The sequence below is a fragment of the Pantherophis guttatus genome, chromosome 12 (genome assembly GCF_059756535.1).
Source record: "Pantherophis guttatus breed Tessera chromosome 12, ASM5975653v1, whole genome shotgun sequence".
In the NCBI taxonomy this organism is placed as follows: Eukaryota; Metazoa; Chordata; class Lepidosauria; order Squamata; family Colubridae; genus Pantherophis; species Pantherophis guttatus.
This window is the reverse complement of record NC_142074.1, coordinates 21544342-21559556: the sequence shown is the minus strand read 5'-3', so window position 1 is coordinate 21559556 and position 15215 is coordinate 21544342. Positions and strand designations below refer to the sequence as shown.

The following is a 15215-nucleotide window of genomic DNA, read 5'->3' as shown; positions in this document are numbered from 1 at the left end:
GTAAATATATGTTCATGCAGCTAGTTCCAATGTTGCCAATCAGGTTTGATTGCAACAAGGCCGGCCACATCAAACAGATGATGTGAGTTTGGAATAAAAGAATTTATTCATGCATTTGTTTATTTGTTTACAACACCAATAGGGCCACCCAACTCAAAAGAATAACTCCGAGCAACATCACCGTTGCGGATTAAATGTTTTAACCTGGTTTCTTTATCATATTAATTCGAGGGAAGGGAATCGACTATCTTCAATGGCAATATGAAGATTTGGTGCCGTTGCTAGTCCTCTGATGACATTACCTAGCTGGGTCATAAGACGTCCGCAAGAAAAGCACCAAGCTCAGAGAGCCTTCATTTCAGCCCTGAGCTAAAAAATAGTCTCCATTATTGATATTATTGCTTGACAAACAAACACTACTGTCCCCAAGGTGTCTGAACAGAAGCCGAGTATTAATCTTTTAACCTGGAAAATATAAACCAGGTTTTAAAGAAGAGATTGGACAACCATTTGTCTGAAATGGTGTAGGGTTTCCTGCCCGAGCAAGGGGTTGGACTAGAAGACCTCCAAGGTCCCTTCCAACACTGTTATTCTGTTCTGTTCTGTTCTGTTCTTGCTATTTCATTCTATTCTTATTCCTATCCTATCCTATCCTTTCTATTTCATTCTATTTATATTCTATTCCTATCCTATCCTATCCTATCCTATTATTTCTATATCATTCTATTTATATCCTATTCTATCCTATCCTATCCTTTCTATTTCATTCTATTTATATCCTATCCTATCCTATCCTTTCTATTTCATTCTATTTATATTCTATTCCTATCCTATCATATTATTTCTATATCATTCTATTTATATCCTATCCTATCCTATCCTTTCTATTTCATTCTATTTATACCCTATCCTATCCTATCCTATTATTTCTATATCATTCTATTTATATTCTATTCCTATCCCATCCTATTCTATTCTATCCTATCATTTCTATTTCATTCTATTTATATCCTATCCTATTATTTCTATTTCACTCTATTTATATTCTATTCCTATTCTATCCTATCCTATTCTATTCTATCCTATCTTTTCTATTTCATTCTATTTATATCCTATCCTATCCTATCCTATCCTATCCTATCCTATCCTATTATTTCTATTTCATTCTATTTATATTCTATTCCTTTCCTATCCTATCCTATCCTATCCTATCCTATCCTATTTCTACTTCATTCTATTCCTATCCTATCCTATCCTATTATTTCTATTTCATTCTATTTATATTATATTCCTATCCTATCCTACTTCTATCCTATTTCTACTTCATTCTATTCCTATCCTATCCTTTCTATTTCATTCTATTTATATTCTATCCCTATCCCATCCTATCCATATCCTATTATTTCCATCCCTATCCCTATCCCTATCCCATCCCATCCTAAGAACCTCCAACTTCTGGTGGCGGCCCTAAGAAACTCCAAGCAAGCAAGCAAGCTGCAAAACCGAATCCGAGCTTGCATCGCCCATCACCCGATCCCTTTCCAGCCTTCTCGGCGCAGCAGCTGATTGCAGCCAAGGCCGGGCTGGCGGGTGGGTGGATCCCCTTCGGGCGATCTCCGATTGCGCAACCTCCCTCCCGGATCCGCCTTTCCTTGCGCACCGCCCCGGTTCCTCCTCCTCCTCCTCCTCCATCCTGCAAGAGCAGCAGCGGACGCAGCAGCAGCGGACGCAGCCTCCTCCGCGATCCTAAGCAGCGCGGGGCCATGGCGGCGGACGAGGCGGCGGCGGAAGGCTCGGAGGCGGCCAGCCCGGGCTTGCTGATGGAGATCGTCAGCTCCCCGCTCAACCTGAGCCTGCTGGGCCTCTGCCTCTTCCTGCTCTACCAGATCGTGCGCGGGGACCGGCCGCGCGCCCAGCCCGAGGGCGAAGAGGAGCCGCCGCCGCTGCCCAAGCTCCAGCGCCGCGACTTCACCCTCGCCCAGCTGCGCCCCTTCGACGGCCTGGCCGAGCCGCGCATCCTCATGGCCATCAACGGCAAGGTCTTCGACGTCAGCCGCGGACGGAAGTTCTACGGGCCCGGTGAGCGGCAGGGCGGGGGGGGGATCCCTGGGCCCCGGGAAGCCCCACAAAGGATTCCCCAACTTGCAATCAGCCAGAAAGGATCCCCCAACTTACAATCAGCCAAAAGGCCCAGAGAGGATCCCCCAAGTTGCAATCAGCCAGAAAGGATTCCCCAACTTGCAATCAGCCAAAAGGCTCAGAGAGGATCCCCCAAGTTGCAATCAGCCAGAAAGGATCCCCCAACTTACAATCAGCCAGAAAAGGCCCAGAGAGGATCTCCCAACTTGCAATCAGCCAGAAAGGATCCCCCAACTTACAATCAGCCAAAAGGCCCAGAGAGGATCCCCCAAGTTGCAATCAGCCAGAAAGGATCCCCCAACTTGCAATCAGCCAGAAAAGGCCCAGAGAGGATCTCCCAACTTGCAATCAGCCAGAGAGGATCCCCAAGTTGCAATCAGCCAGAAAAGGCCCAGAGAGGATCTCCCAACTTGCAATCAGCCAGAGAGGATCCCCAAGTTGCAATCAGCCAGAAAAGGCCCAGAGAGGATCCCCAACTTGCAATCAGCCAGAAAGGATCCCCCAACTTACAAACAGTCAGAAAAGGCTCAGAGAGGATCCCCAAGTTGCAATCAGCCAGAAAGGATCCCCCAACTTGCAATCAGCCAGAAAAGGCCCAGAGAGGATCCCCCAACTTGCAATCAGCCAAAAGGCTCAGAGAGGATCCCCCAACTTGCAATCAGCCAGAAAGGATTCCCCAACTTGCAATCAGCCAGAAAAGGCCCAGAGAGGATCCCCCAACTTGCAATCAGCCAAAAGGCTCAGAGAGGATCCCCCAACTTGCAATCAGCCAAAAGGCTCAGAGAGGATCCCCCAAGTTGCAATCAGCCAGAAAAGGCCCAGAGAGGATCCCCCAACTTGCAATCAGCCAGAAAGGATCCCCCAATTTACAAACAGCCAGAAAAGGCCCAGAGAGGATCTCCCAACTTGCAATCAGCCAGAGAGGATCCCCAAGTTGCAATCAGCCAGAAAAGGCCCAGAGAGGATTCCCCCAACTTGCAATCAGCCAAAAGGCCCAGAGAGGATCCCCAAGTTGCAATCAGCCAGAGAGGATCCCCCAAGTTGCAATCAGCCAGAAAAGGCCCAGAGAGGATTCCCCCAACTTGCAATCAGCCAGAAAGGCCCAGAGAGGATTCCCCCAACTTGAAATCAGCCAGAAAGGCCCTGAAAGGATCTCCCAAAACCAACCAGATTTTCAGAGTGGGGGATTTATGCCAAGGCAGAGTTGCAGAGACTAAAGTAGATTCTTTTGGATTTTGAGGATCCCCCAACTTGCAATCAGGCAAAAGGCCCAGAGAGGATCCCCCAACTTGCAAGCAGCTAGAAAAGACCAGAGAGGATCCCCAAACTTACAATCAGCCAGAGAGTATCCCCAAGTTGCAATCAGCCAAAGAAGATCCCCAATTTGCAATCAGCCAGAAAGACCCAGAAAGGATCCCCCAAGTTGCAATCAGCCAGAAAGGCCCTGAAAGGATCCCCCAACTTGCAACCAGATTCTCGGAGTGGGGGATTTATGCCAAGGCAGAGTTGCAGAGACTAAAGTAGATTCCTTTGGATTTTGAGGATCCCCCAACTTGCAATCAGCCAGAGAAGAATCCCCCAACTTGCAATCAGCCAGGAAAGTCTCAGAGAGGATCCCTCAATTTGCAATCAGCTAGAAAAGACCCAGAGAGGATCCCCCAACTTGCAACCAGATTCCCAGGTGAGGGATTTATGCGGAGGGGAGAGTGGCAGAGTTTGAAGTAGATTCCTTTGGATTTGAGGATTTGCTGTGTAAAGGTTAGAAGTATTTAGTGGGGTGTATCTAGGATCCAATCTCTGGTTTCTTTTCCTTATCAGATTTCCTACACGCCCTTCTTCCCAGCTAAGTGACTCCGGGCATTTTAGCAATAAAAACCACGCTGCCAGAAAGAGAATTAAAATAGAGATAAAAAACAGGAATTTAAGACGGTTGAAAGAGGCGGAGGGAGCACCCTCAAGCCACCCAGCAACCCCAGGGTTGCATAGCACTCTTACACACACACACACACACACACACACACACACACACACCAGGTCAATGGCCAGAGCCAGGCCCGGACGCTGTTCCGGAAGGCCAAAATAGTAGGGCCCAGCCTGATTGTTGGGACAACAGCAGAAAAGGCTCCCTTCTCCTAGAACAGTGATGGCTAACCTTTTTGCCGTTGTGTGCCAAAAGCAGGGGGGAGTGCGAGGGGGTGTGTCTCTCGCGCATGCCCACACCCATAATTCAATGCGCTCCACCCCGCCGTGCATGTGCGTGTGACCCCCTCCCCAGCATTCCCCCTGCTTTTGGCACGGTGGGCCAGGTAGGCCCCTTTTTCACCTTCCTCAGGCTCCAGAGGCTTTCTAGGAGCCTGGGGAGGGCGAAAACAGCCTCCCCCCACCCACAAGCCCTCTGGAGGCTGGAAATGGCCCATTTCCCAACTTCTGGTGAGCCCGGAAGGCCCAAGAATAGCTGGCCAGTGCACACATGGACGCTGGAGCTGAGCTAGGGCAACGCTCGCGTGCCCACACATATGCTCTGCATTCCACCTGTGCCATAGATTCTCCATCACAGTCCTAGAAGATCCTGCTAGTCGAAATTCTTTTTCAACGGGATGTGCAACATTCTTTTCCCTGCCTTATCAAGTGGGATAGGTCAATGTCCCTAGCATGGTTTTCAGATTACACGTTAAGAACAAGGGTAGACTTTGGCACACATGCCACTTTCTGCTCCCCTGCTGTCTGTCAAGGCCAATTTTTTTCTATTTGAAATTTTCACGGGCCAGATAGTGCAGGCATGGACAGATTACACATTAGCATATCCAGCCATGCTGAATGGATTAGCCGATCGTGCAAACGATGATAGCAAGCTGTCCGTTCGGTGGGAAGGTGCCCCTTGGAGGTTGAAGCTCTTGTGTAAATGAATAGTCAAAATAATAATAATAATAATCCATAAGGCGTAGGTTTTTTTTTTTTGCAGAACCTCTTGGAAAGTGTCACTTCCAAAGATTAACCTGGCTGGAAAATGGACTCTGGTCCTTCAAAGCGTTTCCAAGTTTGTGATGTAAGAGGGCAAAGATAACTCTGGGAGAGTCAGTCAAATTCTTTTCGCTGTCTAAAATGTCCCCAGAACTTAAATTCACCTTATAAATCAATCCTCAGGAGTCTGGTAGCGTCTGCCTTTTAATAATGGATAGGGGTTATTTTATTATTTTTCTTTTTATTTCTTTTAGATGGTGTTTTTATATCCTTGTAAGACGCCTTGAGTCAGCAATATACATTTTCTAAATAAAATAAAATAAAATAAAATATGTAAGTTGGAAAGCTAGTTGGGTCTAGTGATGAAGGCTTCAGACTGGGAGACTGGAAGTTTTAGTCCTGCTTTAGGCATGAAAACCAGCTGGGTGACTTGAGGCCAGGCCATCTCTCTCAGCCCCAGCTACCTCAAAGGATTGTTGTGATGGGGAAAAAGGAGAAAGAAAGTAAGTGTTAGGTATGTTCGCTGCCTTGAGTTATTTATTAAAAATAATAATAATAATAAAAGGCAGGATACAAATAAGATAAATAATAAACTGAAAAGTGCAATTAGACACATTGTTTTTGGCTACTATATAGCTTTCCTCCTATAATGTTCAAAAACCAGGGCAGTCCAAAAGTAATTTTTTTCCAAATTAGCACAGCATGGTTACATGCGAACGCTGGGAACTACAGTAGATCAGTTTTAGAGAGAGATTTATTGGAGTCATTTCTGTTTATTTCTGGCTAACGAGCCCAAGGCAGGGCTGTAATCTGAAGGCACTTTTACAGACTAAAACTTAATGAAATCCAGATTTAGAATGGAATGGAATGGAGTGGAGTGGAGTGGAGTGGAGTGGAGTGGAGTGGCATAGAAGAGAAGAGAGAATGAGTGGAATGGAGTGGAGTAGAATAGAATAGAATGAGTGGAATGGAGTGGAGTGGAGTGGAGTAGAAGAGAAGAGAAGAGAATGAGTGGAATGGAGTAGAGTAGAATAGAATGAGTGGAGTGGAGTGGAGTGGAGTAGAAGAGGAGAGAAGAGAAGAGAAGAGAAAAGAATGAGTGGAATGGAGTAGAATAGAATAGAATAGAATGAGTGGAATGGAGTGGAGTAGAGTAGAGTAGAATAGAATAGAATTACAATTAAGGAATAGGAGTAGGAATAGAATGGAGTGGAGTAGAATAGAATAGAATAGAATAGAATAGAATAGAATAGAATTACGATTAAGGAATAGGAATTGGAGTAGGAATAGAATAGAACAGAACAGCACAGCAGCTGGAAGGGACCTTGGAGGTCTTCTAGTCCAGCCCCTTGCTCAAGCAGGAGAACCTATACTATTTAGTTGAATCCAGCATTTTAATTTTGGAACAAGTCTGAATTCGAAAGCTGCAGCTAGAAACTGAGAAACCAAAGTGCCAAAAGCTTTGGCTGCAATCCTGCGTTTGAGCCCCCGGGTGTGACATCTAGGCAGCCAGGAACACAACTCAAAGAAGGCCCGTGTGTGTGTGTGTGAGAGAGAGAGAGAGAGAGAGAGAGATCAAAACCCATGGCTCTTGTGTTTCCCCATAAAATATTGATGGCTGCGATCCGATCTGCCGTTGCTCGGGAACAGAGCTGTAATATCGAAAAAGCCACGGGAGACAAAGCCTTCTCTGCCAGCCTGAAATCAAACAGGGAGCGTCTGCCTTAAAGGCAGTGACCACCGTTCTTGGCACAACCGTGTGTTGCCTTAAACCTTTGTGGTTGTGTGAATCAACCTAAACGGGTTCCGGGTGGAGTAGCGGGGAGGGTTTTCCCTGGGAACGGGCAACCACGGAAAGTGGAAATCCAGAGATAAGTGTGGATCCGTTGCACGCTTGCCTCCTCGCTGAAAAGAGTTATTTCGTATCATTTAAATCGATAATTTAGGACGGGTGCGTGAAGGAAGGCACAGGCCATTCTGTGCCAGGCGCTGTTGCCAAGCCCGCCTCCCCCCCCCCAATTTCCATCTCAATTCCACGTCCTCGTCTAACCAGCCAGACTCGTTCTCCCGAGGGGGATTATCTCTTTCTTGAGATCCAAAGGCTGCAACGTTGCCCTTTGTTGGGTGCCAAAGCATGCCTTTCGCCACTCCGCCTTCGGCTCCCTTGGCCTGTGGGAAGAGGGAGGTTGTGCATTACACAAGGCCAAACGGCTTTGCCTCGAAGCACCCCCCCTCCCCTTCCCGCTGCCACCCACCCCCTCCGGTTCTTCCTTCCAGAGATTAGGCAAGGAGCAAGAAAACCAGAACGGCTCTTGCCAATCCTCCTCGCCTGGCGTTGGCCAAACAGGTTTTTCCGTTCCTCCTTCTTGCATGTTTACCGAATCTTGCAAAGCTATTCGAAGTATGTTTCTATCCCGCCTGGTTTGCAATGCTTCGCGAATCATAATAATGGAAGAAAGGGCTCCAGAGCTGGATTAAAAAGGCCAGATTCCAGTCTAAACATCTGGCTGATTGTGCGGCGGAGACATATTGAAGGACGACTATCAAGGACCTTGTTGATAGCCTAATCTTCACAAAGCTAAACTTTTCTAAACCAAATTTCAGAAATACGTCATTGGCTCTCTTTCTTGCAACAACGCCTCCGGCTTTTAAAAAATAAATTTTATCAATTTTCTATTCTTTACAATTGTTAGCGCTTAATAAACACCGTGTTGTCTGGATATTTAATTGGTTTAACGATACAGATTCCCTTCTTAATCTCCAGGCCCTTTTTTCCAACCGCTGGTAAAATAAGTTCCATCTTTGATAAGATTCTGTGTCTTCTGTCTGTTTAATTTTCAATGTCAAGTCTATCCATTTCTGCCAGGGTGGATAAAAATCAATGATTTTTTAAAAAAAAAAATCAAAAAAATCAGATTTTTTGGATTTAAATCGGATTTTTTGGATTTAAATCGGATTTTTTGGATTTTTATCGAATTTATTTTAATAAAAAACTTTTGGGGTAAAAATCTATCGTAAGATAGTTTTCTATTTAAGATGCATAAATAATTCAGTTTATTCAGCATGAAATGGAGCTTAGTTATGTAGCAGGAGGCTGTATATTCTGCAACACTAGGAATATCGGTGAGTCAACCGTGGGTCAAAGGAGTAGCAGAGATGACAGTTGCTCTTTAAAAATTAGGATTTAAATCGAGTTGATTTAAATCAAGCCTTTTTACTAGTGATTTAAATCATGATTTAAATCAACTCGATTTAAATCAAATCCACCCTGATTTCTGCACAACTTTGCCATTGCTTTTGAGGGTTGATTTGTTTTTTTCAACGTTCCTAAAACCCTGAGAATGTCAAGGCTCACAAAATTCAACTCTGAACCAATCTGATCCTCCTTTTTGGACATCACCAGCCAAGGTTGAGTATATGCACCCGCTTAGGCTGAGCTTGGAAACTGGAGCAGCTGAAAAGCAACTAGCAGTGAAAGAGTTAAGTGTCCTTTCTCTTGTGGCTCTAGAGGTCGTTCTTGACTTAGGACCACCAGTTGGGACCAGTATTTCTTCTGCTACGTGTTCCATACATTTTTGCCTGTAGGAAACTGAATTTTGTAAGGTCCCTTTCTTGAGCCATATCCCAAAAATGCCTGATAGGTTTTTTTTTCTTGGCTTTCTAATATATATAGAATAGAATAGAATAGAATAGAATAGAATAGAATAGAATAGAATAGAATAGAATAGAATAGAATAACAGAGTTGGTAGAGACTTTAGAGGTCTTCTAGTCCAACCCCTTGGTTAGGCAGGAAACCCTAGACCCACTTCAGACAAATGGTTATCCAACATCTTCTTAACAATTTCCAGTGTTGGAGCATTCACAACTTCTAGAGGCAAGTTGTTCCACGGGTTAATTGTCCTCACTGTCAGGAAATTTCTCCTTAGTTCTAGGTTGCTTCTCTCCTTGGTTAGTTTCCACCCATTGCTTCTTGTCCTGCCCTCAGGGGCTTTGGAGAATAGCTTGACTCCCTCTTCTTTGTGGCAGCCCCTGAGATATTGGAAGACTGCTATCATGTCTCACCTAGTCCTCCTTTTCCTTAAACTAGACCTACCCATATCTGTTCGATGCCCTTCTTTTTCTCGCTGTGTCTAACTGTCCTTTGCATGAAAAGTCAACCGTCGGTTAGGCCTGCCTCTTGTTCTCGATACGTATCTCAACTCCGTTGTGTATCTTGAGTGAACAGCAGGCAGGTGAAGTTTGCAGATTGCAATAGAGCAGGGGTTTCAAACTCAAGGCCCGTGGGCCTTGGATGTGGCCCGCAGGGTGCTTAAATCTGGCCCGTGGGCCCGGCCTGGAAATAGTAAAAGGACTGGCCCGCAATGCCTCTAGCAACCAAAACAGGTCGCAGAGGGTCTCGTGAGGCCCCACACGCCCCGTTTTGTCCAGCAGGGTGCTACAGAAGGGCCGTCTAGGCTGAAAATGGGACGGGGGTGGCATGTGACACTCCCCGTGCCCCATTTTGGCCAACAGGGTGCTGCAGGGGGCCGTCCAGGCTGAAAATGGAGCACGTGAGGCCCCCACACGCCCCGTTTTGGCCAGCAGGGGGCTGTCCAGGCTGAAAACTGAGCACGTGAGGCCCCCCACACACCCCGTTTTGGCCAGCAGGGGGCCGTCCAGGCTGAAAACGGAGCATGTGAGGCCCCCACACAACCCATTTTGGCCAACAGGGGGCTGCAGGGGGCCATCCAGACTGAAAACGGAGCACATGAGGCCCCCACACACCCCATTTCGGCCAGCAGGGGGCTGTCCAGGCTGAAAATGGGGCCTGGGTGGGGCCCATTCCCCATTTTGGCCGGCATGGTGTTGCAGGAAGCGGTCCGTTTCCCCCCGCCTCCCGCCCCAGCCAGCCCACAGAGGAGAACTACAATGCTGATCCGGCCCTTGAAGAAATCCAGTTTTGACACCCCTGTAATAGAATGTTCTGAATTAGCTGCCTTGCCATACTTGCCCCTTCCTGCTTTAAAATATATATATATATATATATATATATATATATATATATATATATATATATATAAAAGGCTGTAGTCCTCAAGGAGGAAGCATAGGTAGTCATCGACTTACAACAGTCCATTTAGTAACCGTTCAAAATTAGAACAGCACTTACGAACCGTTTCTCACACTTACAGCCTATGGGGCAAAACTCACTAAACAAATGTCTCGCTTAACAACAACAAAAAATTTGGGTTCGATTGTAGTCGTAAGTCGAGGACCACCTGTACCAAAATAGAGTAAAATTTCTGTTCGTTGGGGGGGCGGGGGAAGGCCAGTAGCTAGAGAACGATTAAACATTTTGACATTTTCCAAACCCAGCAACACTTTGTAAGAACGAGCAAAATTACTCATTTACGTTTACTGTTTAAAGTCCTTGATGGATCCGGCTAAAACTGCAGCCTTTAGAAAAAAACTGGCAACTAATTTTCTTTTCTTTTCTTTTTTTAAAGCAAGACTTTGCTTTTAAAATCCTGTGCAAAGGTTAGCTCTGTTTACCCAAGTATTGGAGGATCCAAATTTAACAAGACTTTCAAAGTAGGGACACGAATGCCTCTGTTCTGGCCCAGTGGTTAGAGTGCAGGTACTGCAGGCTACTTCTGCCGACTGCCGGCTGCCTGCAGGTTGGCAGTTCGAATCTCACCAGGCTCACGGTTGATTCAGCCTTCCATCCTTCCGAGGTCCATAAAATGAGGGCCCAGATTGTTGGGGACAATATGCTGACTCTGTAAATCGCTTAGAGAGGGCTGTAAAGCACTGTGAAACGGCATATAAATCTTACTGCTATTGCAAACTCTGCCCACTGCCAGGAGTTTGATCCTGACCGGTTCAAGATTGACTCAGCCTTCCATCCTTCCGAGGTGGGTAAAATGAAGACCCAGATTGTTGGGGGCAAGAGGCTGACTCTGTAAACCGCTTAGAGAGGGCTGTAAAGCACTGTGAAGCGGCATATAAGTCTTAAGTGCTATTGCTATCGTTCTAACCCTGGGCTGTCCTCTGCAGAGGGACCTTACGGCGTCTTTGCCGGAAGAGACGCTTCCCGCGGCCTCGCAACTTTCTGCCTCGATAAAGAAGCTCTGAAAGACGAGTACGACGATCTCTCCGACCTGGACGCTACGCAGAAAGAAACGCTGAGTGATTGGGAACAGCAGTTTACCTGTAAGTATTTCGAATTTTGTCCAGCCCTAAACCGATTCCTTAAGAATCACTTCTTCCCACTGTGCATTTGTTTATAAGAGGGTCACGGCCAAAACATAATTGTAAAGATGGATAGACGGGAAAAAAAATTTCTAGGCTGAACAGGGATTTGGAAATGTGGGAAATGGCCTTGGGAGAGGGAAGAAGAGATGCTCCCAGTGGTCAGTAACCTTAAACACTCAAAGAGCCACAAAGGAGTCACAGTAAAATGGGGGCGAAACTCACATCACAAACATCTCACTTAACAACAGAGGTTTGGAGCTCAGTTGTGGTCGCAAGTCAAGGACTAACTATTCTTTGCAGGCCATCTTAACTTCTTGTGGAATCTAAAACAAAATCAGTTGCTTTTTTGGCTTTGATATTGGTAATACTGTGTTCCTTGGAGAGGGTAGAATTGGATACGAAGTTTGTCAGTATTGAAATAATAATTCTTATTTCGTGGGGGTGGGGTTTTTGTCTTTATTCAGTTAAATATCACTACGTTGGCAAACTGCTGAAGGACGGGGAGGAACCGACGGTATATTCCGACGAAGAAGAAACGAAAGACGAGAAAGACCGCAAGAATGATTAGCGAACGCGCCAAGGAGCCCTCCCAACGCTAGCTAGTTTTCTTTGCTTTTAATTTTCAAGGGAGATTTTTATCATATCCCCCCTTCCTTCTATTTTACCCTTTTCCTATATCAGCCATTTTTAGAAATATTACTTCCAGCAGTGATGGAATTCAAATTTTTTTTACTACTGGTTCTGTGGGCGTGGCGTGGCGTGGCTTGGCTTGGTGGGCGTGGCAGGGGAAGGATACTGCAAAATCTCCATTCCCACCCCACTCCAGGGGGAAAGATATTGCAAAATCTCCATTCCCACCCCCACTCGGGGGCCAGCCAGAGGTGGCATTTGCCGGTTCTCCGAACCACTTAACATTTCCGCTACCGGTTCGCCAGAACCTGCTGAATTTCAGCCCTGACTTGCAGTGACATTGGTCGCAACGCTGCACTTTTTAATCGATGTTCCTAAAAATAACTCAGTGCTCACTTTTTCCAATCCAAGCCGAGGGCCTCGGCGGGCAGCAGAGTAATGGGCATCACCGGTTGGTGGCACGTAAAAGATCTCACCAGCCTAGCAATGGCCGTAGGATTTCCCTTTCTGTGAGGGAACCTGTTGAACGGACATTGCAATGCTCTAAAGGTTGACCCTTGACCAGAAAATGTTTCCTTGTAAGGAGATATTGCTCTGTCCTTCGGGGTTGGGTTGGTGGCTGCTCAGAAAGGGATCCTGTCTCTTCCCAGCCCATTTCTCTATCCTTCCTTTTATACAAACTTGTCTTCCACCGATTGCCCATCTCTGTGTATCCTTTTGAACGAACTTCGTCCGCTGCGGATTCCTTCACGTGTGCATTTTCTGCGGGGGTTTTATATCATTTCAGATCCTTAAGAATGCAGAATGTAGTGGGTGGTTTTATTTTATTATTTTATTTGTCATAGCTAAGGTAGCATTGGAAGCGGTTGAAAAGTGGTTTTTATAGAGAGACTTACACCCCAACTGACGGGGCCCTTAGCTTTGAAGCAAAATAACTTTCTCTTTTTTTAAAAAAAAAAAAATGCAATACTTCCATTATAAAAAACAGTATAAAGAATAAAGATAAGGATTAGTGACCTCATTGTGGGCAGCAGCATCGGGGGCGTAAGCAGCAGGAACGAGACGAGGGGCTGTTCTTGGGAAGACTCCCAATACGTCCGGCTCTATTGAGACTTTTGAGTCAGCCAGGTTATGACAGCGAGTTTGACTAGGTGGCTCAGTGGCTAAGACAGTGAGCTTGTCGAGCAGAAAGGTTGGCGGTTCGAATCCCTACAGGTCTCCTTTGAGCAGGGGGTTGGACTAGATGACCTCCAAGGTCCCTTCCAACTCTGTTACTGTTACGATCCAGAGCCTCTTTGAGAATGCGGTCTTGGTTGTGTTCTTTAACCTCCTGGGTCAGCTGAGCTTGGTGGAGGGCATGCCGCACAGCGTAATTCTCTGAAGAGAGAGAAGCCTCCGTGTTTACTGCAAATATCAAAGTCTCCAAAAAGGGGAACCGTGTCCCAAAATCACTTTCTTTTGAGAAGGAACGTTTTCCATCTTTCGACTAGGCTAATCGACTGCTGTGCATATCTAACAAGCGAGTTTGGTTTAGCTCAGGAGTCGGCAACCCGTGGCTCTGGAGCCGGATGCGGCTCTTTCATCCCTCTGCTGCGGCTCCTGTCGCCGGTCGGCTCCACAATTGATAGGGCTTTTGGTTAGGACAGGTAGAGGAAAAAGGACGCCGCACTAGCAGGAGATTATGGTGGGGGAACCGGATTTCTGGTCAGCTCCAGAATTTAATGGGGGGGCTTCTAGTTAGAACCTTTGTGGCTCTTTTGAGTGTTTAAGGTTTAGCTGCAATGGATCTTCAGGTCTCACTTATAATTGTTGATTAATTGTAAGCTTTAAGATCTTGGCAAGATCTTAGTGACGTGCGCAAGTAGTCAATCTCCCTTGATTTCAGATAATAAATCCAAATTTCACTATAGGACGATGGAACCACTTGACCAAGTATTCTGCTAATTCTCGGGTACATTTTTGGGGTGCAGTTGAGATTCAGTTCATTTTGCGCAGTCGTTCGCAGCGTGAAATTGGCTGGATTTAGGAAAGTAGGAAAGGACTATGGAACCAAGAAACATGTTTCAAAGAAGTTATTCCAACCCTTTTTATATACTCACCGTTTCGCGTGACTCAAACACTACAGATCTCTTTTGCTTCTTAAAAAAAAAACACTACTTTTCACAACAAGCAATAAATAGTGTAACTTTGAATTTCTACCTTTGGTAAATTGAAAGTACAGAATTTAGATTTTTGTTGCCTATTCCCATTTCCCCCAAAAGTATAACTTTCTTAAAAAGATCTTTGCCTGTTCTTGCTTGTTGCCCTAAAGACAATTAACTGGCTGAAATGTTGTGACCTACCTCTCTGGGCTTTGTAGGGTAATTAACAAAAAGCTAATTTTTTTAAAAAACTGCTTCTTTCTAAAGTTCACCATTCTTGCAGAATCGATGCTGAACGATGTTTCGAATTCAAAGCTGGGATGGTTGTAACTTTCTTTGTTTTTAAAGGCGAGGAAATAAAATTCTTCCTATAAATGTGTTTTTTTTTTCTTCTTTGACTTAATAAGATGACGTGCAGAATTTAACGCTCCAAAATCACCTGGGAAAAGAAAGGTGTTTAGGATGGGATCTCTTCTCCAGGGCTTTTCAACTGCTGGTGATGTAAAGCTAATTAGAAACCTGGTGCCCATTTCAAATTTTTGGAAGACGCATCACACAGCACGTTGCTCGGTGCCAAATGCAGCCTTAAAAGGCTATTTACCATATTTTTCAGACTATAAGATGAACCTAAATTTAGAATAGGAAAACAACAAAAAAAACTTTTGCCCTACTTTTTTTGGGGTCTTTTCCAGTCTTTTTTCAGCCTGTTTTTGGGAGGTTTTTTGGCCCATTTTCAAGGCTTATTTGGCCTGTTTTGGGGGGCTTTTTTGGACCATTTTCAAGGCTTTTTTCAGCCCATTTTTGAGGCTTTTTGTGGCCCAATTTTGGGGGTTGTTGTGGCCCATTTTTGAGGCTTTTTGTGGCCCATTTCCGAAGCTTTTTGGGCTGTTTTTGAGGCTTTTTCCAGGCTGTTTTTGAGGCCTTTTTCTGAAAAATAGGCCGAAAATGCCCTGAAAACTGGCCCAAAAGCCTCAAAAAGAGGCTCAAAAAAGCCTCCAAAATGAGCCAAAAAAAGCCTCCAAAACGGGCCCCAAAAGCCTAAAATTGGGCCAAAAAAAGCCTCAAAAACGGGCCAAAAAAAGCCTCCAAAACGAGCCGAGAAAAGCCTT

The 15215-nt window shown here is 45.4% G+C and overlaps 1 protein-coding gene across 1 annotated transcript; it reads left to right on the top strand.

Annotated features, from left to right (window-relative positions):
• Positions 1-1585: 1585 nt before the first annotated feature.
• On the top strand, positions 1586-14481 carry PGRMC1 (progesterone receptor membrane component 1). Its single transcript, XM_034425928.3, has 3 exons — positions 1586-2079; positions 11138-11293; positions 11800-14481. Exons 1-3 carry the CDS (start codon positions 1764-1766, stop codon positions 11901-11903), a joined length of 576 nt encoding a protein of 191 aa, XP_034281819.1. The 5' UTR covers positions 1586-1763; the 3' UTR covers positions 11904-14481.
• Positions 14482-15215: the final 734 nt, after the last annotated feature.